General features: G+C 37.8%; 1 protein-coding gene across 1 annotated transcript in view; it reads right to left on the bottom strand.

Annotated features, from left to right (window-relative positions):
• Positions 1-15,780: 15,780 nt before the first annotated feature.
• Positions 15,781-26,250, bottom strand: part of COL24A1 (collagen type XXIV alpha 1 chain) — a 281,993-nt gene continuing 271,523 nt past the window's right edge. The window contains exons 58-61 of the mRNA XM_023758248.1: positions 25,726-25,894; positions 22,983-23,092; positions 20,002-20,217; positions 15,781-16,824 (exon numbers count right to left, since the gene is read on the bottom strand). Coding sequence (XP_023614016.1) covers positions 16,681-16,824; positions 20,002-20,217; positions 22,983-23,092; positions 25,726-25,894 — 639 coding nt within the window. The 3' untranslated portion in view covers positions 15,781-16,680. The remainder of the gene's footprint in view (positions 16,825-20,001; positions 20,218-22,982; positions 23,093-25,725; positions 25,895-26,250) is intronic.

Raw genomic sequence — 26,250 nt, 5'->3', positions numbered from 1 at the left:
GGTAATTGACCGTACCTTCGCTACGCCTCCCATAGGCTAATCAGCGAGATATGCAAATTAACTGCCAACAAAGATGGCAGTTAATTTGCATACGTAGGCGCAAAGCAGTGGAGCAAAGACTGAAGGTGGCTCCCGCTGGAGCAGCGAAGGCTTGAAGGCGGCTCCGGCCGGAGCGAAGGCTTGGGTCCCGGGTGCCAGAGGAAAACCGGTGCTGGCAGCCAGGGGAAGGGAAGGCCTATTGCACAAATCTTTTTGTGCAACAGGCCTCTAGTCCTATATAATAAAACCCTAATATGCAAATCAACCAAATGGTGAAATGACTGGTCACTATGACACGCACTGACCACCAGGGGGCAGATGCTTAGTGCAGGAGCTACCCCCTGGTGGTCAGTGTGCTCTGAGTGATGCTCAGCCAGAAGCCGAGTTCATAGCTGGCGAGTGCAGCAGCAGTGGCAGGAGTCTCTCCTGCCTCCGCAGCAGCATTAAGGACACCTCAGGGGATGTCGGATTGCCAGCTTAGGCCTGCTGCCCCCGACAGTCCCACATCCCCCAAGGGGTCCCGGACTGCGAGAGGGCGCAGGCTGGGTTGAGGGGACCCCCCCACCCCCAGTGCATGAATGTCGTGCACCAGGCCTCTAGTAACTAATAACGAACTACAATGTTCACTAATGACTGATTACTGCAATCGTGTTGCATTCATTTCCCTTATGCACCTTATGCACAGGTGCACCATTTCTCTCCACTAATACTAGCAGCGAATATTTTAGCAGCCAATTGCCACATCATTTGTCTTGGATTCACTTGTTTGGTGTGCACAATAGGAAATATTTTGCTTTCAGAGAACAAGAAAAATAGGCTTACTTGCATTGTGTTTATTAATTTGTGTAGTTATTCCGTGTCTGGTAAGTTAATGTTCAAGAAAAAGTATTAATTTTTATTAAAATGTTCTATAATTTTATGTTAACAATTACTCATTTATTTCAGCCCTTTGTATTCAGCATGTCTGTATCGAAACAAACCTACGTTTCTATGAAAATTGAAGCTTTTGTTTTTTTGCAGCCCACATAAACTTAAACCTTGTTTATTTGGTGTGGGGGGCTGTTTCTCTCTTTTCCATGTCCCGCATGGAAAAGGAAACAGTCCATTTGCTGAGTGGAGGAGCTGGGGATTAAGAAATTAAAGAAAGACCAAGATGCAGAAATAGATTTTAAGCTGGGGCCAGGTGGGCGCCATCCTCTCTGATGGAGAGGCGGCAAAAAGCGGCCTGAGCCACACAGCAGGTTTATTTTAAAGGCCTAGATTTACATATCTAGTTCCGCCTCTGCCTGATTAGCATGTCCAGCCTTATTGGGGAAGCATGTTCCCAGGGCGTGGCTCTGCCTATGCTCTGAGTTCAGCTGACAATAATTATAAGAAAATGCCTAGGTGCCTCCCAGGCGGCCCTCTACAATTTGGCCCAAGTTAGCCTTTGAGTTTGACATGCTTGCCCTAACTGGAATTGAACCTGCCACTTTTACATGTATGGGACAACATGAAACTGAGCCACACTGGCCAGGGCATAATTTAAAAAATTAGGTAAGTGTGTTAATTCACTTACTTTGTTAATTCAGTCAATAAATATTTGTCTCTTCAATTCACAATCCAAACTGCAGTCTGAGCATCTTGGCAAATCACGTCTGATAATATCAGTCAAGTCCTTAAAACCCTTCAACACCTAATTGCTGCTCTTAGAGAAAAGAATTAAATCCTTATTATGGTCTTGCAAAGATTCCTCATATTCTGGCACATATCTTCTCTTCAGCCTCATCGCTAATTAGTCATCCTTCAGATATCAAGTAAGCATTACTTCCCTAGGCAAGCATTCCTTATTCCTTAGCCACTTCTCCTCCGCCATGCTCCAGCTTAGGTCAGAGGTGTGTGTGTGTGTGTGTGTGTGTGTGTGTGTGTGTGTGTGTGTGTTTCAGAGTACCTATTTCTAGTTGTAATTATATATTCACTAGAGGCTGGGTGCATGAATTTGTGCATGGGTGGGGTTCCTCAGCCTGGCCAGCATTTGGGGCCAATTGGCACCTTCTCGCCCAGTCCCAATCAGGGCTGATTGGGGCCAGCCAGCGGGTGGGGAGGGACCACAAGAGGTTGGCCAGCCAAGGGAAGTTGACTGTGGGAGCACACTGACCACCAGGAGGAAGCTCCTGCATTAAGTGTCTGCCCCGTGGTGGTCAGTGCGCATCATAGCAACCAGTCTTTTGGTCGACTGGTTGTAACGGTTGCTTAGGCTTTTATACATATAGATAGGTATTACCATTCGATTATCATCAGTTTCTCTCCTAGATAGTAAGCTCTTTGAGCACAGGGACCTTGCCTGTTTTGCTCAGTTTGAATTCTCAACTCGGAGTACAGTGTCTAGTTCACAACGTGCAATAAAACATGAAGACATGAAGGACTTGAACACTAATGTGCATCATGCACTGTGCTATACTGTGTGATTATAAAAATTAAAGTCTGTACTGTGCCTTCAGGGAGGCCACTGTTTAATGAAGGGAGACAAACATGTGAAGCACAATAATAACACCTTGAAGAAAGTGCAGAATATGTTATGTGACCTAAAGAAGAAGCAGCATATATTCCTTTGTGGGGAAAGTTAGGAAAGTTTTCCCAAGGAGTTAACTTGAAGAATGAATAAGAATTGGCCAGGAGGACATGGAAGGAGACCAGACAGAGGACGGAAAAAAGTGCAGTACATTCAGATTATTGGATATTGTGTGTTGATTAGGAATGGCTGGAGTATATTGCCTCTGATAAAGAAAGGAGAGAAAGAAGGCTGACAGATAATCAGAGGCCAGGTCACTGAGGCCTTATAAGCCTTTCAGAGAAGCTTGCATTTCTTCATCCTATCGGTGATCAGAGCCAGATTTATTTCCTGAGGTTGGGTTCCGAGGTTGGGATGCAGAAGTAAGTGGTCAGGGAATAAACCACAGGTTGGTTCTGGGTACGATTATTCTTTAGCAGGGAGCATGACATACCATGACTTGGATGGCCTATTACTACAACACAAGTAACTGTTTCTAAATAATTGACTGGACCTATTATTGGCATAGCATGATTTGGGCCAAACACATAAATCATAATTTAGGAGGTTCAATCATAATTGATGAGCCTTTAGAGAATACAACAGATGAAATCCAGGACCTAGGATAAGAAGGCCTACACTATTTGTTTCAGAGAAGTACATGAAATAGATTTCTAAAAAGATTTCAGGAAAATTTTTTTTTAATTTTAAAAAGTATTTATTACCTTTTTAATACCTGAAGCCTGAATTCAGTAAGTGTAACTAGCCAGAATACTTAGTAATAAAACCAAACTAAATAAATTCCAACTATTAAACCAAAACCTTTTTGGTGTCTACTAATTGTTTTATACAAAATTTAAAAAATATTTTCATTGTAGGAAGACTGAAAGAAAAATACATAGTAATTTTTTGTTTTATATTGAATTATGTAGGAAATATTTGAGAACAATTAAAAATTACTTGAATTGCGGATATTTTATATAGTATGTTGGCATTTGTGTTGGTAGTTAAATGGTTCAACCTCTTATACAGATGTTCAAGTGAGAAACAGTGAATGCAATATCAATAATGTTTAAATAATGTTTTCATTTTCTCATAGTTAAGGAAGACCTTTATCCCTTCATGAAGAATGTCCTTTTTATGAAACTGGGTTTCAGTGTTTACTTCAGGAACTGAGAGGTTTTCTTGAATTTCAACTCTAAATGTGTCCTGAACTAGTCACTTAGTAAAATTAAATTATGTGTAATGGATTGTTACTGAGATCATTTTTTGTACTTGTGTGCTGTCCTAGAATTCCACTGCGAGGTACAGCCAAGACGATTGCTCAGATTCCCCATCAGTTGGTCTACTCTATAGAGGTGCCATTTTTTCTAATTTGGTTTTGAATTATACCAGTACTTTGAATTCAAAGCACACAGATTGCATAATTGTGTACCCAGGCTGAGGTGATAACTTCATCATACCAATGTCAGAGCCAACTACTATGTAGGTCATGGTGAAAAAGTTATGCTTTAATAGGGCAGAGCACTGTGCATTGAAGCCTTAGCTTACACTTATTTTTGAACTATAAAAAACTGCTAGTCGTGTGTGGAAGGGCCGAACTCATACGTGTGGGCCAGAAAATGAGGTCTGCCAAAGTGTCTGCTGCCAAACACCGTGCTCCTACTGCTCAGGTCACACCTATGCCACTAGCGGCATGCCCGCTCTTTGTTTATTGTGAAGTCATCAAACAAGCAAGAAAAAACACACAAAAAACACCTTTTTGCTTCTTATAGAAAGAACTACATTTATGTTTCATTCCAGGTAAAAAGCAGGGATAGATCTAGGTTCATGAGATCTGAGGCTCATACAATTTAGGGTCTTTTTTATGAATCAAAAATTATTAAAAGAATTAAAAAAATTATTGTACTTTTGCAAACTTTACAAACATATGTCCATGTGAAGACATCTTAAAGGCCACTATGGGGCTCTAAGGCTTACATTTATTTGCCTCACAGTAGCTCTGCCTCTGCAGAAAGGGTAATTTAGGTAAACTTAATAGAATTTTAAAATTAATTTGCTGTACCTTTTAGGCTTTAGTGTAATGTGCTAAATTATTTCACCAATAGGAAAATGTTTTTACAGTGTAAATTGTGAATTTAAAGATTTTATCTGTCTGTGTGTACATTTTTTGTTTGTTTGTTTGGGGTATTTGTGCCATTACTAAATTAGAATTTATGTAACAAGAAATTATAGGAGAAAATTGTTGCACTGTGATGATATAGAACCTTTTAGACCTGAACTCAACAAACCACAAGTAGTATAAATATAAAGTAAATACGTAGGCATTTTATAGAGAAATCAGTGAAAGCCAAGGAAAGATAAAAAGAAATCTTGAAAGAAGCAAGAGAAAGATGACATATTACATATAGGGAACACCAATATGAATGATGGGTAACTTCTCATTACAAACAATAGAGACCAGAGACATTAGATTTACTTATCCAAACTGCTGGAAAAAAATGCAACCAAGAATTCTATATCCAGAGAAAATATTTTTCAAAAATAAAGGAGAAATAAAGACAAAAAACAGAATCACCAGCCATCCTACACTATAAGAATAGTAAAGGAAATTCTTCAGATGAAGGGGAATGACACCAGATGGTAACTTAAATCTTCAGAAATATATTTAATTTTACTTTTATAATTAAAAAATATATAAATATTTAAAGAAAAAGTTATAATCCTATATTGTTGGATTTATAATACATGCAGATGTACCATATCTATATATATAAAGAACCAGGGGTCGTCACATCTGAAACAACCGAATGGACGACCGAACAGACTGAGCGGGGCGACAAGGCCAGCAGGGGGGTTAGTGAGGGATGACCAAACGACTGAACACCAGGCTGAGTGGGGCGACCAGTCCAGCAGGGGGATTAGTGAGGGATGACCAAACGACTGAGCAGCAGGCTGCGTGGGGCGCCTAGGCCAGCAGAGGGGCCAGTGTGGGGCAACCAGACTGGCAGAGGAGGGCAGTGAGGGGAGACCAGGCCGGCAGGGGGGGCAGTTGGGGGTGACCAGGCTGGCAGGGGGTGCCATTATGGGTGACCATGCTGGCAGGGGTGGCAGTTGGGGGTGACCAGGCTGGCCAGGGGGGGCAGTTAGGGGCAACCAGGCTGCCAGAGGGGGAAAGGTGGGGGGAACCAGGCTAGCAGGCGGGGGAGTAAGAGGTGACCAGGCTGGTGGGGGGGGGCAGTTAGGGACAACCAGCCTGGCAGGGAAGGGGGGGCAGAAGGGGACAACCAGGCTGGCAGGGGGGCAGTTAGGGGTGGATCAGCTAGCAGGGAGCCAGTTAGGGCATCAGGCAGGCAGGCAGGTGAGCAGTTAGGAGCCAGCGGTCCCTGATTGTGAGAGGGATGTCTGATTTGAGAGGGTGCAGACAGGGCTGAGGGGACCCCCTGCCCCTTGTGCACAAATTTCATACACCGGGCCTCTAGTATGACAATAATATCTCAAAGAATGAGGAAATTAAGGGGAAGTATATTGTCACAGGGTTCCCATATTTTACCTTTTTAAAATATTTATGGCCAAGTAATATTCCACTGTGTGTGTGTGTGTGTGTGTATATGTGTGTATATTTATAGTACCACCACTTTTTATCCAGTTGTCTATTGATGAGCACTTAGGTTGTTTCCATATCTTGGCTATTGTAAATAATGCTGCAATTAACATAGAAATGCACATATTTTTTCAAATTAGTGTTTTGAATTTCTTTAGCTATATAATATACACAGAAGTGGAATTTCGGGATCATAAGGTAGTTCTATTTTTAATTTTTGAGGAATCTTTATACTATTTTCCATAGTGGCTGCACCAATCTGCATTTCCACAAACAATTATGAGGGTTCATTTTACTCCACATCCTCGCCAAGAGTTTTTGTTTGTTGATTTATTGATAACAGCCATTCTGACAGGTGTGTGATGATATCTCATTGTGGTTTTAATTTGCATTTCTCTGATGATTAGAGACATTGAGCATTTTTTCATATGTCTATTGGCAATTTGTATGTTCTGTTCAGAGAAAAATGTATTCAGGTCCTCTGCACATTCTAAAAATGGGATTATTCTCTTTTTTATGGTGTTGGTTTATGAGTTCTCTATGTATTTTGGATTTATCATTGGTGAATATTTTCTTCCATTCAGTAGGTTGTCTTTTCATTTTGTTGGTAGTTTCCTTTGCTGTGAAAAAACTTTCAGTTTATTGTAATCTCATTTGTTTATTTTTTCTTTTGTTTCCCTTGCCCAAGGAAATATATAAAAATATATTACTGAGAGCAATGTCAAAGAGTATATTTTCTTCTAGGAGTTTTATGGTTTTGGATCTTTCATTGAAGTCTGTAATCCATTTTGAGTTTATTCTTGTGTATGGTGTAAGAAGATAGTTTAGTTTCTTTCTTTCTTTTTTTTTTTTTTTGCATGTATCTGTCCAGTTTTCCCCAAGACCATTTATTGAAGAGACCGTCTTTACCCCATTGTATATTCTTGCCTCCTTTGTCAAATATTAATTGACCATATAGATGGGGTTTATTTCTGGACTATTCTGTTCCATTGATTCATGCATCTATTTTTATGCCAGTGCCTAGGATGGTTAATTTTGTGTCAATTTTTACTGGCCAGAGGGTTCCCAGATTAAAAAGTATTTCTGGGTGTTTCTGGATAAGACTAGCATTTGAATCAGTGAACTCAGGAAAACTGCCTGCCCCCATGTGGTGGGCATCCTTTAATACATTGAGGGTCTGACTAGAACAAAAGGCAGAGTAAGGAATAATTTGCCCCTTTTTGCTGTTTGTCTAACTGTTTGAGTTAGAATATCTCAGCTTCTGTGACTCCTGGCTGGGTTTGAAATGACTGGCCCCCCTGGTTCTCAGGCCTTTGGACTTAAGTGAATTACATCATGGGCTTTCCTGGCTCGCCAGCTTGCAGACAGCAGATCATGGGACTCCTTAACTTCCATAATCATGTGAGTCCATTTGTCACAATAAATCTCCATATAATATATAAATATGTTATTAATATATATAAACATACATTATATATAATAACAATTATATGTTATAAAATCTCTATCTCTATCTCTATCTATATCTCTATCTCTATCTCTATCTCTATCTCTATCTCTGTTTCAATCTCTATGTCTATCTCTATGTCTATGTCTATGTCTATGTCTATGTCTATCTCTATCTCTATCTCTATCTCTGTTCCTGCTTCTATTAATCTGGAGAATTTTATTTATTTATTTATTACTTTTAAAATATATTTTATTGTTGAAAGTATTACATATGCCTCCCTTTCGCCCCATTGATTCCTCCCTGCCCACTCCTGCTCCCAACACACGTTCTCAACCCCCTTGTCTGTGTCCATTGGTTATACTTATATGCATGCATATAAGACCTTTGGTTGATCTCTTAACACTGCCCCCCACCCCCAAGCCTTCCCTCTGAGGTTTGATGGTCTGTTTGATGCTTCTATGTCTCTGGATCTATATTTGTTCACCAATTTATGTTGTTCATTATATTCCACAAATGAGTGAGATAATGTGATATTTATTTTTCTCCAACTGGCTTATTTTGCTTAGCATAATGCTCTCCAGGGTCCATCTATGCTATTGCGAATGGTAAGAGTTCTTTCTTTTTTTTACAGCAGCATAGTATTTCATTGTGTAGATGTACCATTGTTTTTAAATCCACTCATCTGCTGATGGGCACTTAGGCTGTTTTCACATCTTAGCTATTGCAAATTGTGCTGCTATGAACATAGGGGTGCATATATTCTTTCTGATTGGTGTTTCTGATTTCTTGGGATATAGTCCTAGAAGTGGGATTACTGGGTCAAATGAGAGTTCCATTTTTAACTTTTTGAGGAAACTCCATACTGATTTCCACAGTGGCTGCACCAGTCTGCATTCCCACTAGAAGTGCAGGAGGGTTCCTTTTTCTCCACATCCTTACCAGCTCTTATAGTTTGTTGATTTGTTGATGATAACCAGTCTGACAGGTGTGAGATGGTAATTCATTGTTGTTTTGATTTGCATCTCTCGGATGATTAGTGACTTTGAGCATGTTTTCGTCTGTATCTTGGCCTTCTGTATGTCCACTTTTGAAAAGTGTCTATTTAGGTCCTTTGCCCATTTTTTAATTGGATTATTTATCTTCCTTTTGTTAAGTTGTGAGTTCTCTATAAATTTTGGAGATTAAACCCTTATCGGATGTAACATTGGCAAATATATTCTCCCATGCAGTGGGCTTTCTTGTTGTTTCATTGATGGTTTCTTTTTGTTGTGCAGAAGCTTTTTATTTTGATGTAGTCCCATTTATTTATTTTCTCCTTAGTTTCTATTGTCCTAAGAGATGTATTGATAAAGATATTGATACAAGACATGTCTGATATTTTGCTGCCTATGAATTCTTCTCAGATTTTTATGGTTTCCCACCTTACGTTTAAGTCTTTTATCCATTTTGAGTTTATTTTTGTGTATGGTGTAAGTTGGTGGTCTAGTTTCATTTTTTTGCATGTATCTGTCCAATTTTCCCAACACCGTTTATTGAAGAGACTGTCTTGACTCCATTGTATGCTCTTGTCTCCTTTGTCAAATATGGCTTGAGTCAATTTCTGGGTTCTCTGTTCTGTTCCACTGGTCTGTATGTCTGTTCTTGTGCCATTCCTAGGCTGTTTTGAGAACAGTGGCTTTGTAATACAGCTTGATATCTGGTATTGTGATCCCTCCACGTTTTCTTCTTTCTCAGGATTGCTGCAGCTATTCAGGGTCTTTTTATTCCGTATGAATTTTTGGACAGTTTGTTCTAGGTCTGTGAAATATTTCATTTGTATTTTAATGGGGATTACATTGAACCTATAGATTGCTTTGGATAGTATGAACATTTTAAAGATGTTGGTTCTAGCAATCCATGATCATGGTATATTCTTCCACTTGTTTATATCTTCCTCTATCTCTGTTTTCAATGTCCTATAGTTTTCTGAGTACAAGTCTTTTACCTCCTTAGTTACGTTTACTCCATGGTATCTTAATTTTTTTGGTGCAATGGTAAGTGGAATTTTTTTTAGTTTCTCTTTTTGTCAGTTCATTATTCTATATAATAAAAGGCTAATATGAAAATAGAACTAACGGTGGAACAACTGGAACAAAACAACTGGTTGCTATGACGTGCACTGACCACCAGGGGGCGTGTATGGAACATGGTGGGCTTTGGCCGTGGCGGGATGGTGGAGCAGGTGAGCAGGGGCACCAGACCAAGGCAGGGCACCAGTTGCTGTCATTGGGCGAGCCTCTGGTAGTTACTGAAAATTCTTTGCTTACAAGCACCATGGTCCCAACTGGTATTTGCACCCGCTGCCAGTGCCTGGTGCCAGTCCCGATCACTTGGCACCATCAGTGGGTGTAAGCAGTGGCTGCCAGCCCTGATCTCCCCTGAAGGCTTCTCCACCTCCCCCTGCTCCTGAGGGGCGATCGGGGCAGCAGCTGCAGCTCACACACATTGACGGTGCCGGCCCTACTCGCACCCACTGCTGGCACCAGCCCCAATTGCTCCGCACTGTCAATGGGTGTGAGCGGGGTTGGCGCCATCAAGGTGTGGGAGCGGAGGCGGTGGGAGCGGGACTGCTGGCAGACAGGGGGTCGGGGGCTGCAGTGGGAGGGGGCGTGGAGGATGGGCCGAGATGTGCCCTGTGCCTACTGCAGCTTTGTGGCCCACATTTCCTTTCAAGGTGCATGAATTCGTGCACTGGGCTCCTAGTTGGTATATAAAAATGCCATAGATTTTTGGGTATTAATTTTGTATCCTGCTACATTGCCGAATTCATTTATTAAATCTAGTAGTTTTTTTTAATGGCGTCTTTAGGGTTTTCTATGTACAATATCATGTCATTTGTGAATAATGACAGTTTTACTTCTTTTCTAGTTTGGATACCTTTTATTTCTTCTTGTCTGATTGCTATGGCTGGCACTTCCAATACTATGTCGAACAGGAGTGGTGAAAGTGGGCATCCCTGTTTTGTTCCTGTTCTTAGGGAAATGGTTTTAGTGTTTGCTCATTGAGTATGATGTTGGCTATAGATTTGTCATATAAAGCTTTAATTATGTTGAGATATGATCCCTCTATTCCTACTTCGCTGAGAGTTTTTATTAAAAAAGGGTATTGGACTTTGTCAAATGCTTTTTCTGCATCAATTGATATGATTATGTGATTTTTGTCTTTCAATTTGTTTATGTGATGTATCATGTTTATTGATTTGCGGATATTGTATCAGCCTTGTATCCCTAGAATAAATCTCACTTGGTCATGGTGTATGATCTTTTTAATATATTGCTGGATTTGATTTGCTAGAATTTTGTTGAGGATTTTAGTATCTATGTTCATCAGGGATATTGGCCTGTAATTCTTTCTTTATAGTGTCTTTATCTGATTTTGGGATTAGGGTAATGCTAGCTTCATAGAAAGAGCTTGGAAGTGTTCCTCTTGAATTTTTTTGGAATAATCTGAGGAGGATCCATGTTATTTCTTCTTTAAATGTTTGGTAAAACTCCCCTTTCAAGCCATCCAGACTGGGGCTTTTGTTTGCTGGTAGTTTTTTGATTACTGCTTCAATTTCATCAGTTGTTATCAGCCTATTCAGGTTTTCTGATTCTTCCTGATTGAGTTTTGGAAGATTGTATTTTTCTAGGAATGTGTCCATTCCAACCACATTGTCCAGCTTGTTGGCATATAGTTGTTCATAGTATTTTATTACAATCCTTTGTATTTCTGTGGTGTCAGTGGTTACTTCTCCACTTTCGTTTCTCATTTTATTTGTGTGGGTCCTCTCTCTCAATCACTGCAGTGTCTGTTTCTGACAGGGCTTTAGGTGGGGGTGGTGGTCTCCGGGAATCAGATTGATGTTTTTTTCCCTGACTCATAGCTACTCCTCCTCAAGTGGTCCAAAATATTACTCTTGCCTTGGTTGGTCAGAGATCCTTGTATGGAGACCAGTGAGGTTGGCTGGCAACCTGGAGTTTTTATCAGTCTGGTTCCCAAGTAGTGGGGCTGACCAAGCCCTCTTCCAATACAGTCACTGAGGGTTCTTTGGGGCTATTCAGAGCCTTTGTTTCTGTTGTACAGCTCAAAATGCAGGCAGGGTGTGGCAGGCTGTATTCCCTGCCTTGAGGCTACTGAGAGGGGCTAGCTCTCAGGAGAGAAATGGATGCTTAGGTTTGGAAGGTTACAAATGTCTCAGTGAGGGATTTCCGGGCACGTCTCCCTGCCCTGCCTCCCTCCCCAGCCTCTCCTCAGGCTCCACAAATCTGTGCCTCTCCCTGCACCGCAGCCTCGGTGAGTTTTTGCAACGGAAAAGTCCTGTCTTCTGGGTTTGGAGAATAAAAGCAAAGACAAAACAACCACGAAACTGTGGGTTTCTCTCCAGCTGCTCGGGCTGCTCCAGGCGGCCTTTCAGGGCGCAGCTTTCGCAGCTGTGGTCTTAGGTGTAGATTCCCAGGGTGCCAGCAGCCCTGTGCCTTTTCCTTTTCACAGTTGGGTGTTACTCCTGTCACCAAGGGATGAGGCTTTGGTGCAATGCAGCTTCCACCTTGTCCTCTTGGAGGCCAGGAGGCCAGGTGTCCCTCTCCAGCCCAGATTCCCACTCCTACCATTCTCCAGGCGTCCTCTGCCCTTCCTTGTTGAAATCTGTCTCCTCAATTGTGTCTAATTTGTTAAGGTGCATGATCCATCTGCCTATTTGGCTGCCATTTTCTTCTTGAACTTTTATTATCTCCATTTTACAATGAAGAAACTGAGGCAATAATGAATATAAAATATACCCCAAAGTCACACAGCTACTCCTCTGAGCACTCAATTACTATTCTATACAGCCTATATTTAAGTTGATTAAAATATGCTTTAAATTTAATATTTTGGGAACACTAAAACAAATATAAAGCATAGTGTTTCCATTATATATATATATTTTTCTGAGGTATATCTAGGAAAATAATTTATGTCTCTAAAATAAGTTTTTTTCGGGGGGGGGGGGGGCGCGAAGGTACAGCATGTAAACCGAAACTAGAGTATAAATTATGTTTTTTTCCCATTTATTTTTATTATTTTAAAATAATTTTCCTTTTATTTATTTTTATTGATTTCAGAGAGAAAGGGAGAGGGAGAGAGAGATAGAAACATCAATGATGAGAGAGAATCATTGATCAGCTGCTTCCTGCATGCCTTCCACTGGGGATCAAGCCGGGCAACCTGGGCATGTGTCCTTGACCGGACTTGAACCCAGGACCCTTTCAGTACGCAGGCCAATGCTCTATCCACTGAGCCAAACCAGCAGGGCATTTTTTAAAAAATATATATTTTATTGATTTTTTACAGAGAAGAAGGGAGAGGGACAGAGAGTTAGAAACATCGATGAGAGAGAAACATTGATCAGCTGCCTCCTGCACACCCCCTACTGGGGATGTGCCCGCAACCAAGGTACATGCCCTTGACCAGAACCGAATCTGGGACCCTTCAGTCTGCAGGCCGACGCTCTATCCACTGAGCCAAACCAGTCAGGGTGAGGGGCATTTTTTTGTTTGTTCGTTTTGCTTTTCCATTTAGAATCTACCTCTGCTCTGTTTTAAAAACATTTTTGTGTTCCCCCATCAGGAAATCAGACATTATTGCCATAGCCCCATTTAAAAAATTGTGGCAAAAATATACAATAATAAATTGGTCATTTTGCACATTTAAAGTATATAGTACAGTCGGAGTAAGTACATTCTTATTTTTGTGAAACCATAAAAACGCTAGGGGCCGTCATGACCGAAACAACAGGACGGAACTCTGTAGTCATCCTAATATATAAAAAGCCAGGGGCCGTCATGACCGAAACAACAGGACGGACAACCGAACAGCAGGCTGCATGGGGTGACAAGGCTGGCAGGGGGGTTAGTGAGGGACAACCAAACGATTGAACAGCAGGCTGCGTGGGGTGACCAGGCCGGCAGGGGGGGCAGTTGGGGGTGACCAGGCTGGCAGGGGGGCAATGAGGGGAGACCAGGCAGGCAGGCAGAGGCAGTTAGGGGTGATCAGGCTGGCAGGGGGCACAGTTAGGGGCAATCAGGCAGGTAGGCAGGTGAGCAGTTAGGAGCCAGCGGTCCCAGATTGTGAGAGGTGCAGGCTGGGCTGAGGGGAACCTCCCATGCACAAATTTCATGCACTGGGCCCCTAGTTAAAAAATAATTCCCTAATTCCACCTCATCCAGCCTCTCATTACCTCTATTGTTTTTTCTGTCTTTAAAGTATTTATCCATGGCACTTCAAATACGTGGAATTATTCAATATTTGTCCTTTTTTGTATGGCTTATTTAACACAACATGTTTTCAAGTTACATCAATGTTCCATACAATGTTCCATTGTATGTACACAGCACATCTGTTTATCACTTAATCTCTTGATGCACATTTGGGTTGTTTTCACCTTTTGGTTATTCTGATTAATACCTCTTTAAACACAGGTGTACAAATATCTGTTTGAGTCCTTTTTTTCTTTAAATTCTTTTGGGTATATATAAATGAAGTAGAATTTCTAGATCATATGGAAATTCTATGTTTAAATTTTGAAAAACTGCCAAATTATTTTCTCCAGTGGCTGCACCATTTTATATTCCTACCAGCAAGGTACAAGGTTCCAATTTCTCCACATCTTCACCAACAGTTGTAATTTTCATTCTTTTTTTTTTTTTGATAATAGTTATTCTCATGTGTATAAAGTAGTATGCCACTATGGTTTTGCTTTGCATTTTCCTAATGACTAGTGAAATTGAGCATCTTTTCATTTGATGGCCATATATATATGCTTTATAGAAATGTCAAGTTCTTTGCCCATTTTTTAATTGGGCTACTTTTGTTTTTATGAGTTGTAGGAGTTCTTTTTATATTATATATGTTAATCCCTTATCAGATATATGAGTTGAAAATATTTTCTCCCATCGGTGGAATGTTTTTTCACTCTCTCGATAGTGTCCTTTGATGAACAAAAGCTTTTAATGTGTGAGGCTTTACCCTTTTTGTTGTTGTTGATTGTGCTTTTGATGTCATCTCTAAGAAGTCATTGACAAATCCAATGTCATGAAGCCTTTTCCCTGTGTCTTCTTCTAAGAGTTTTATAGTTTTAGCTCTTACACTTAGGACTTTGATCCATTTTGAGTTATTTTTGAATATTATTTAAGGCAAGGGTTCAATTTCAATCTTTTGAATGTGGGAATCCATTTTCTAGGAGCATTTGTTTAAAAAAACCTGTTATTTTCTCATTAAATGGTATTTGCACCCTTGTTGCACAATTGACCATATATGGGAGAGTCTATTTCAGTGCCATACCCCATTTTGTACAAATAAGAACTAGGCCCTATAATCCTTTTACAGGTATGTAACAGATACTTTTTTAAAATATAATTTTATTGATTTCAGAGAGAAAGGGAGAGAGAGAGAGAGATAGAAATATCAATGATGAGAGAAAATCATTGATGGCTGCCACCTGCATGCTCCACACTGGGGATCTAGCCTACAACCTGGGCATGTGCCCTGACCAGGAATCAAACTGTGATCTCCTGGTTCATAGGCTGATGCTCAACCACTGAGCCATGCCAGCTGGGCTGTAGCACATACTTTCTAGTAATGTAAACATATATTGTAGAGAAGGGCTATGCCAGAGGTGCTATCATACATTATACAAGGACATAGCAACAAAAGAAGAAAAACATATGTCACCAAAAAAGATTTAAAGCACATTTTTATTATAGATAGGTAATTGTGGTTTGCTGTGGCTAAAGGTATGCTTATAACATATGTACAAGCTTTTCTATATACCAAAAGTATAATATTTTTCTTTTAATATTGAACTAACATTTCTCTGCCAACAAGGGAAGTCTAAATTGGCTGAGTCTATTTTAAATGGCAAAAGATGGTGTTTCTTTTTCCTGGATGTTGCTTTAAAGACTAGTAGGTTGAATTCTTTTAGGTCCCAACACATGAAACTTAAGAACAGTAAAAGAAAATCAAAGAATACTACAAAATATATAATTTCTATAAAGCAGAAATATAAAGTTTTTATAATTTAAAACAGCAGCAATTTCAAAAGATTTGCTGAATTAAAACTTTACAAAATATTATATACATAAAGTATCATTCCAGATGATCATGGGTTTTTAAAAATAGTATATCACAACCCCCAAACTCTAACCCAAACCTACTACTGGATGTAGCTGGCCTATAACAATTTTTTACAACTAAAAAAATAAAACAAGAACAAAAGAAACCTCCCAATTCTCTTGTGATAAGCACAGGTTACAATGTACTGGCTTTGATTCCTATCCACAAAGAGAATTTTAAAATAGAACAATGACTTCACATAAATAATGTTTTACCTGTTAATATGTGATCAAACAAATTAAAATAAGTACTAACAACCAAAACAAATCTTGATGTAACCAGTACATATACTCTTAAAGAATGACAAAGACATAGAAATAAACTTGTCTACAAAAGCCACAAGCACCTTGTTTTAGAAAGAGCACCAAGCAACACAAAAAGGCAACACGTAAGAGGTAGTGTACCACCGGCTAAGATGTATATGCCCATTGGGGACCTGAATACAGCTTAGTATTTGGGAAAATAAGACATATTACACTGTGGTTTATAATTTTAGACAGAAGCATTGCACATTTGGGAGCATTAGCCAGTATTGCTCCATAGTGCTCTGCACCTCCAGCTGTCTAATGGGTACTTTGCTCTCAGTCAAAAAATACAGGCTACCCTGAAGAATTCCATGTTTATAAATCTTCAGTTCTAGGGAATTCTCTAAGAAAGCTCAGATCAATATAATTTTTAAAAAAATTAAATACTTTATCAATTATAGTCCTTTAAAGAATGACTTTTCTCCATTTTAGGAGAAAGTCTTTTCTTCCTGAGATTCTTTATGATTTAGCCAATGCTTTATTCCATGCATTTCATAATGATAGTATCTTTCTGTCTATATTTTCCCCTCTGCAGCAATTACCTGGCCAACAGCATGAATTCAGAACTAATTCAGAGACCTTAGAGAAAGCACACAGCACTGCTTTCAATGTAGTACTTTCGTTCAGCTTTGAGATGAAGTTTTTGTACTTCAATTACTGGAAGTTGATTAGGGTCCTGGGTGTGAAAAAGGAATTTTGCCTTATGCCATCTGCCATCTTGAATCTGTAAAATAAGAACAAAATGCTTTAATATGTAATTGTTTCTTTAGAAGTCATTCTCAGCAGACAACATTTTTCATAGACAATGTAGGCTTATTTTAAGGATTAGAGATAATAAATAGAAAGTGTGTAGAACAATGCCTGGCACAAAGTGCTCAATAAATGGTACAGCTACTATGAATAATTGAAAACACGGACTTATTCCTTTCTCTAAATTACATTGTGTATTCTGATTTTCCAGTCTTAGAGGTTAAGTTTAGCCTTCTGCTTCTGTTGTTTGTGAATTATTAAACCAGATAAAAATAGAACTCTGTAATATTTCTAATATAATTAATATTCATCTTGTCTGTATTCCTTTATTTGGGACTAATGCTTTAGGATGGGCATTTTTCTTGAATGAAAGGAAATGAGTTATCTTAACTCTTATGTACTTTAGGCAGAAAATAACCAGAATTGTTCCAGTCAGGAGTAAATTATAATTCTGTTAAATTATCTTTTAGGTTTCTGCTCCCCACTCCCCCATTCTGTGGTTACTATTCATATAGTTTCTTTCCTCTCCTCCTTCTAGGACTTTCTGTTTTTATTATTACTATATGCTCTTTGGTTTCTGATAAATTCTATTATTGAACAAAAAATACCATTAAGTAGCCTATTATTAAGATTCACTAAAACAAAATAGAGAAACACAATTGACTAGTTCAGTGAAGCTTTTTATTCAGGAGTTTATTCACTTACTTATTCACCAAATTATCATGGTTTAAATTTTAAAATTTGCAGGAACTTTAGAGATGATTTAACTTAAGGCAATTGAAGCTTACAGAAGGTAAATTACTAAAGTCATAAGCTCCATGTGAGAACTAGAATTAGAGTTTGGTATGTAAGACATTGACAGATTTAACTTATTAAATCTTTTAAGCAATATTTATTGAACACTACGTATATTTGTACAGTTGAATAAGATGTGATCCTCTATTTTATTACAGTGCTTGAGAAATATAAAGATGAATAAATTAATATGGCTTCTGAATTTTACCAGTTTTTAAATCTAGGTGGTGAGAGGAAAAAAATAAACAAATAGCCATAATACAAGACCATACATGGTAAGTGCAGTATAAATAATGTACAATGAGGACTAAATTCCTCATTTCCAACTGGAGTAGTCAGGGAAAGCTTCATGAATTTAGAATTTAAGATGGGCCGTTTTGTATGCCTAAAATTTCCACCTGGTGGAGAGACAGAGGAGGGCATTCAGAGGAAGGAAATGACATGAGCAAAACAAAACAAAACAACAATTAAAACAACTGGAAAAGTAGAAGGTGGTTGTAAAAGTAATCCTAACATGGGGTTAAGTGCACAGATTTTGTCCTGGAAGAGATAGTAATAGAAAGCCAGGTACCACCATTTCTTCACCTATAAAATGGGAATAATAAAAAACTACCTCATAGGGTTGTGAGGATTAAATGATATTTTAATTAAAAATCCCTACCAGTATAGTGTGGCATTAGCTGCATGATCTCTGCCTTTGCTTTCTTAGCTATAAAATGAGACTAATAATTTTTTCACAAAGCTGTTATAATTAAATAAAATAATGTATGTGATACATGGTACCTGCCATATAATAAGCCCCCAATAAGTAGGAATTGTTGTTGATGATAATGATGATGATGATGAATAGATCAGTTGGCCATAGTTTAGGGTAGACAGCGAGTGAAAGCCCAAGCTGGAAATGTAGGTTGGGACTGACTGTTCTAAGTGCTGAATAAAGAGCTGATAAGTTTGGATTGTGACTCAGAGATAGTAGTGAGTCCCTGAAGGTTTCTGGACAAAATTGTAAAAGTTAAATGAATTTGTTGGTAAAATTGATCTCTTCACTGATACAGAATGGGCCATATACTTCTGACTGTTTGTCTATGATTTTTCAAATACTCATGCACTACTTATCTGGAAATGTTATGAAAATGTAGTGTTCCCTAGAAATTGTAACAGGTATCAAATTATGGGCTTCACAGTACACAATACAGAACACTTAAAGTCATTAGTAATATGTATGTAAAGCAGACAACTCTATTCCCTGTAACAGGAGTTGGCAAACTCTTTTGTAAAGGGCTAGATAATAAATGTTGTAGGTTCTGTTGCATTTACTCAATTCTGCTATTGTAGTATGATAACAGGTATCTATCTATCTATCTATCTATCTATCTATCTATCTATCTATCTATCATCTATCTATAAAAGCCTAAGCAACCAAATGACCAAATGATTGGTCGAGTGGTCGCTATGATGCACACTGACCACCAGGGGACAGATGCTCAATGCACAGGATCGGGCTCCCTCCTGTCTGGATTGGGCCTGCAGGGATCAGGCTGAAACTGGCTATCCAACATCCCCCGAGGAGTCCTGGATTGCAAGAGGGTGCAGGCCAGGCCAAGGGATCCAGCAGTGCATGAACTGTGCATTGGGCCTCTAGTAGATAATAAATAAACAAAGGAGTATGGCTGTATTCCAATATTTATTTACAAAAACAAGTGGTGGGCTGAATTTGGTCTGTAAACTGTAGTTTGTTCATATCTTCCCTATATCAAAATATTTTAAAATTATAGAATTTTCATAACTTTCATTATTTATTTTTAGTAAAAAAGGCTATAATTCAAATATTGATTGGTAGGGCCAGTCAATCTGCAATTACGCCCATATTTGATATCAGGTATAGAAACTGAAAAAATGAAGTAAAACTGACTTGCCTTTATAACCTGTTTTTCCATGAAGTAATGAGATGTAGAAGCACAGTGGTGAAATATATAAAAGAAATCTATTTATCTATGTGCCCTATCTATCATCTATCTATCTATCTATCTATCTATCTATCTATCTATCTATCTATCAAGATATAATTATCTCATATAGGAAATAAAAATTAAAAGTTAAATTTATGTATTAACACCTATTTTGCATATGAAATCTATGGATGACCAACGGATGTGACTAAAGTTGACAAGACTTGACACAAGCAAATGACTGATTTTGAAAAATATAGGGTGATTATAAATCAGAACGTTAACACCTGCTACACTTCTGTATCAGCAGTTTGTAATTAAAGTCTTATTCTCATTATTTTAATTTTATAGTTTTATCAATTTTCAGTTAGTTAGATTGAACAATTCTAAAAGTGCCATTCCCTTACCTTGCAGTCATCTGAAAGAACTTTAGGTTCAAGTAGAGTGTTTTCTTCAAAAATCTGGCCATTCCATCCCTTGAAACCAATAGGCAATCCTGAGCCACTTGTCTGAGCACTTGTCCACACTGTAGTGTTTAGACAGTGAATGGTGATGATTTGGGTGGCTTCTGAGCTCAGTAAATGAAGAAAATTCATCTGGACTTTTCCAACTCCAAACTCCAACTAATGTCATGGAAACAATATGCATGTTATAAGACGTGGCAATTGAGAAACGTATAGTTTGGGGAAACTTGAGAAAAGTCCTTGGAACATAGCCTTGAGAAAGCTACTTTTCTTGGCATTTAAATGCCAGTCAGCGGTGTGCTGATAAATGCTTAACCACTGGCTCTTGCAGGGGTGGGGATTAGAGGTAGGTGGGTGGGAATTCCTGATTTATAGCATTGTCTGATTTCCACGGTGTGAAAACTCCCAGGATGGCTGATTTCAGGCTATCAAGGTGGCATCATTGAACAGGGAGTGAGGAAGAGATGTTAACTATAGGCTCTCCAGAGCCAGTCTGAGCTGGCTTCAGCAGACCACTAAGCTTCCAGACAAGACAAAAAAAGAAATGAAGACAGATTTCATAATGCTATCTAAAATGCATTAGTAATTTGTTGTTGATTAATGCTTTACTAATTTTTTCATAAAAATCATAAATTCTGTCTATACTTCCATTTGTAGGATTTTTTAAAAGTTTCTAAAGATAAGCTACAAGTTGTAATGATAGCTTGGTTGAGTAACTGTAACTGAGAGCCCTATATTCTTTGTGTTGTCAGCTCTAATGCAGTTCCAGTCATATAGTGAGTCATCAATACATATTTATTGAATGAATGCATGAATAAGCATTAACTAAAAAAGTGAATAATATAGGGCAAAACTGGAGCAAAGGTCTGATTATATATTTTCAAGGCTTAGGCAAAGAAGTAGATTTTTCTAAAGCTTTAGACATAATATTATTATTACTGTTATTATTATTATTTTAGCACTATTCATGTAGAGATGTGATCATAACATAAGTGAATAGAAATGGTTCCTACTGAGGAATTTATATTAAATTCCAAACATAAAATTAGAAAAATATCAGTTAGGAGGTAATAGAGAAGGAAAAAATAAAACAACAACATAAAAAGTAAAGCCCCAGGAAAAGAAAGGAAAGACAAAGTAAGGACATAGGATGAATACACGAAAGGATCATCATAAGGAACATTAGAGTCTAAGTAGTTCAAATGCCTTCATTTAACAGATGAGAATCACAAACTTGTAAAATATTTAAACTTTCTAATCCTTAGTCTCCATGTTAATTAAGCTGGGTATAAAATGGACAGCTGGGTATAAAATTGTTGTGAGGTATGAACTGGTAAAATATTTAAACTTTCTAAGCCTTAGTCTCCATGTTAATTAAGCTGGGTATAAAATTGTTGTGAGGATCTGAGGTGCCAAGTGTCATTGACCTAGAACAGTGTGTAGTGGCTCACAGTATCATTTCCCAGATTAGTAGCAGACTAGAGACTAGAACCCAGGTCCCTAATTTTAAGTCAACTTTGCTTTCCACTACCTTCCCAGTCTTTCTCAGGTTGAGCTTATGGATAGGAGCGATGGGAGAACTGATTCAGTATTCCAGAAATAAGTGCACTGCTCCTATCTCCTTTGCATTACCCCCACCTCCCTTTCTTCTATGGGCTGAATCCAGGGGAGTGAAGATGATAATGTGAATATTTGGGAAGCAGGACCATCATGCCACTCTTCATTAGAGATGTACAAATTCCCTAAAAATGGAAGAATCCTTTCTTCCTCTGCTTTGGGCTTAATAATGGTAAATACCTATTGAACTGGTGAAAACCCCTCATAAATGAAGGGGATATTTTAGGACGAGAGAGCAGTCTAACAATAAACAGTTAGCGAGACTAACAGACTGTATATTTTAGTTGCTGCTTTTTAAATCATGGTTACAACACAAATAGGCACATGTATCCGTTCTTGGTCCATGAGAAATAAGTTCTTGGTAATACAAAGGTGGTTTAACCAGAAAAAGAAATGCAGTTTTGATTTCTTCAATATATGTTATAGGTAGAACTAAGCTTTAGGTTTTACAAATGCTTGTTATAACATCCAGCCTGACACTAAGCTAACTTTCATTCATTCTAAACATTTGATTTATAGAATTATACTTGAAAGAAGTTTTAAATAATAGTCAGTGGATGTTTATGGGAGGTTATTTTGCACTTAATCACACAAAAAAGGCAAGTTTTGTGGCAGAATTTCTCTTTTATTGATAATATAATTTTCAGTAAAATTTTAGGTAATCTATATGTATAAAAGCCTAAGCGACTGTTACGACTGAACAACCGAATGACTGGTCGACCAGTTGCTATGACATGCACTGACCCCAGGGGGCAGATGCTCAACGCAGGAGCTGCCCCCTGGTGGTCATCGTGCTCCCACAGCCAACCTCCTGTGGTCCCACCCCCGGGCCTGCCAGCCCCGATAGTCCCGATAGGGACTGAGCAAGATGGCCTCAATAGGCCCCGATTGCTGGCCAGGCCAAGGGACCCCACCCATGCACAAATTCATGCACCGGGCCTCTAGTGATAATATAATATTCAGTATAATTTAAGGGAACTGATTATTGATTACAACTGCTGCAGCTGCTTAGGGATTTTCTAATTTATGTGCCTATATAAAAACATATGGTTCACATTAAAAATTTTTTTTTAAAGCATAAGTAGAGTAAGTCAAGAGAAACCAATCATAAAAATACACAATCAAAATGTCAAGATTAACTAGGATTATTTTTCAAAAACAAAACATTTATTTCTTACATATGGTAGAGAAAAATATGTTGCTTCCATTCATAAAATTTGTAATTATTTACAGTGACAGAATTTTAAAAATTATTGTTCACTGATTTTGAGTAATTACTGACATGTACTCTAAAATTCAATACATACCTTTGACACAGGAACGGGAGATAAACATGTCTGACCACCGGCACTGAAATTGCAGAAAACCTCAATGGCATCTGAAGGGCATCCGAGATTTGGATCAATCCAATATTTTCCTATTAATTTATTGTAAACCATAAAGACACTTAAATATCATATTAAAAATATTTGAAACATCTCTATAAATTATCATACTTTAAATATATATTTCATCTTACCTGTAAAAATAACTTAGATTATAGAAATATTTATACTTAGTGAATAAATGGGAAGGTGCAAGCATTATATAAAATTAATACTGAAAATATATTTTCACATACCTATCAATCTAAGGGAAAACACTTCATAATTTTTTATAAAAATTATAAAGTGGCTGAATTTATTGCTTCATTTTACAGATAAGATGTGCTGCACACCTTAAAATGAATTGTCTAAAGTTACATAGTTGATAGAAAAATTGGACTTAATGTGATATATGTGTACTCTGTTCTATATTTCTTAAAATGAATATATTCTTTTAAATAATAGAAGAAATTTTGGCAATCTCCCTGTGGTAAACTATCTTTATTATAATAAAAACAAAAATAATAAAGCTTTATTTTTGTTTTCAGAAAGCAAAATGTACAATAAAATGGTTATCATTTTTGTGCTTCTTCATCAGATTTGTAAGTGGGAAAAACTAAAATCCCGAGAGCCAGTGTAAGACTGTCTCCACTGAGGGCCCAGGAGAATCAAATGGTGCCTACAGTTAGCCTATAGAAAACACTAAGGCTGAAAAAGTATTGAGCTGGTATATTAATTCCAGAATAACAGGCTTAGAGTATTGAAACTGCACCTTATTCCAAATGCAATGACAGATATTCTTGAATGAGGTAAAGCTAGGCTACAATTTGTATGGATGCCCCTTTTCTTCCTAGAATGGGGTCCTTTGAAAGCCTAAGTCCTACCTTAGGTGGACCACAGATTCTTGCTTTTGACCTCTAGCCTTATGAAGCCATCAAAGGCACTGCTCGGTTTTAAGCACACCCAGAACAAAAGTAGCTCTAACTGTTGTGCTCACTCCTCTGTCTTCTCCAAAATCTTGGCTTGACAAGATATGGGAACAACCAAAGTGTCTTTGATAGATGATTAGATACAGATGATGTGGTACAAACAGGGTGGGGAAATGTTTGTATGGAAAATAATACAATAAGCAATAAATAATAATATAAGAATAAACTCTGTGTTTCCCATACTCACAGCTGTAAACCTACTTTTGCTCCACCCTATATATACAGTGGAATACTGCTCAGCCAGAAACCTTTTTTGCCAGATTTTTTTGTAGCTTGTTCTCATACCTCCTCTTGATATTGCTCAAATGTCACTTTCTCAGAGATGTCTTATCTAACTTCACCCCCATTCCATTTTCTATCATATTCCTCTTAACTGGTATGTTGTGTTTCTCTATAGGATTTACCACCTCCTAGTGATAAAAGTATTTTTGGGCATAAAGACCATTCTTATATATTGCAATCCACACCAACTAACTATTTCTCCAACAAGGAAGGCAGACCTTGAATTAGATTTCATTGATCTGTATGTCTTATGATGTCTTTGTTCCTTTCAATTCTCTAGAATTGCATTTTCATGCCCTCAATGAAGGGAAAGAATCTAATTTAGAATTATTATGGACAGCTATAATTATAAATATTATTTTAGTTTTTATACTAATCTAGGGTATAAAATATATGTATAAGTTAAACATTTTATTAATATATATAAAATTAATATTTTTATGGTATTTTTTAGAATGGAAGTAGATGTTTGTTGACAAGAAATTGTGTGTGTGTATGTGGTATGTATATATAAAATTAAAATAAATAAAATATGGACTACTATTCACCCTACAGAATGATATAATTTAGTTTTTCCCCCAAATCAGCTTATGTGTCATTGTGTTGGTACTAGAGTTTTTAGTAAAAACTAATAACTACTAATATTGACTATATGGCTGACTAATAAAAATTAAAATTAAATGACATATTGTAGCAGATAGGATTTCCCCTTCTTATCATCAAATAATGATGACTACTCCACTCACTTTAAAACTTTTCCTTGCCCCCCCAAAAAACATTCAGTAAGAAAGGTTATAATTTGCCCCCCCCCCAAACAAACAAAAAACAAACAAAAAAACTTTTCCTTGCTGATTCTACTCTATATTTATTTTGCACATCTAGTTAATGGTTACTGGGGTACCTGTGTAGAGATAAGAAAATTCCAAAAATAACAAACCACTCAGCTTTTGTAGTCACCAATTGTGAAATGAGGCATGTAAATTGCATTTTGTGTAAAAACGATAATTTTAGGAGGCGGAGGGAGTTCTATGATATGTTTCTTTATGTTGCTAACTTTGGGGGTCCTGATAGAGGCTCCTGTCAACCCAAAAGTCCTCCCTTCCCATTTTAATTTTAACATGGTGACACATTCCAAGAACAAAGTGTAAGCAAGTGATACAGGAAGGTAAGAGTGGGAAAAGTTAGGGATCAATAGGATGTGTAGGAGAAAACCTTTGCAAGGTGAGCCCTCAGAAAAGGATACTCTGAAGCATGTCTTCCTCAAAGAGTATTTGGTTCTTGATGACATTAAAATGCCTTCTGTCAGGGTTTTATCAAAATAATTAATATTTGGAATGAACACACTGCAAATATCAAACACACCGAAATGATTAAATGAAATTACACATCTGAGCTTGAGGAAACCAAGAATTTACCATCTGATACTTTGTGTTCACAGTTGAGCAAATCTTTGCAGATTCGTGCTGGGTTATCGCGTGTGCCAAGAGGATTCTTGATGCTGTGCAGTAAATTGCTAAGGTAGTTCAGGGTTTTGAATATCTCTGCACTGTAGTCAATTAAAGTCACTTCAGTATTCTGGTAGCTCTGCCAAGTCATCATAAAAATGATGTTAGCAAAAACACATAGAGTAGCCATTAACAATAGTAACTCTAATAATCAACACAGATCAACGCAGAAGAAAAATGTATTCCTATTGTGTGCAATGTTTTGGGTGTAGGATGTAAAAAATGGTTTAAATATAGGCATTTATGTATGCTTTATTACTTTTGATCCTAAATAGAGATTAAATTTACACTAGAAAGTCTAATTTTCAAGCTGGCATAAATATAACAATTACTATGCCTACTACAAAATATTTTTTTTAAAATCATACATTGAATAGAGTTTAAATAAGAAAAATAAGTAGTGATGATAGGTTTCATGTTAAGAAATGGCAATTT

This window comes from Myotis lucifugus, unplaced genomic scaffold (genome assembly GCF_000147115.1).
Source record: "Myotis lucifugus unplaced genomic scaffold, Myoluc2.0 scaffold_126, whole genome shotgun sequence".
NCBI classification, from domain to species: Eukaryota; Metazoa; Chordata; class Mammalia; order Chiroptera; family Vespertilionidae; genus Myotis; species Myotis lucifugus.
The sequence above is the reverse complement of the archived record's forward strand: the minus strand, read 5'-3'. Positions and strand labels throughout refer to the sequence as shown.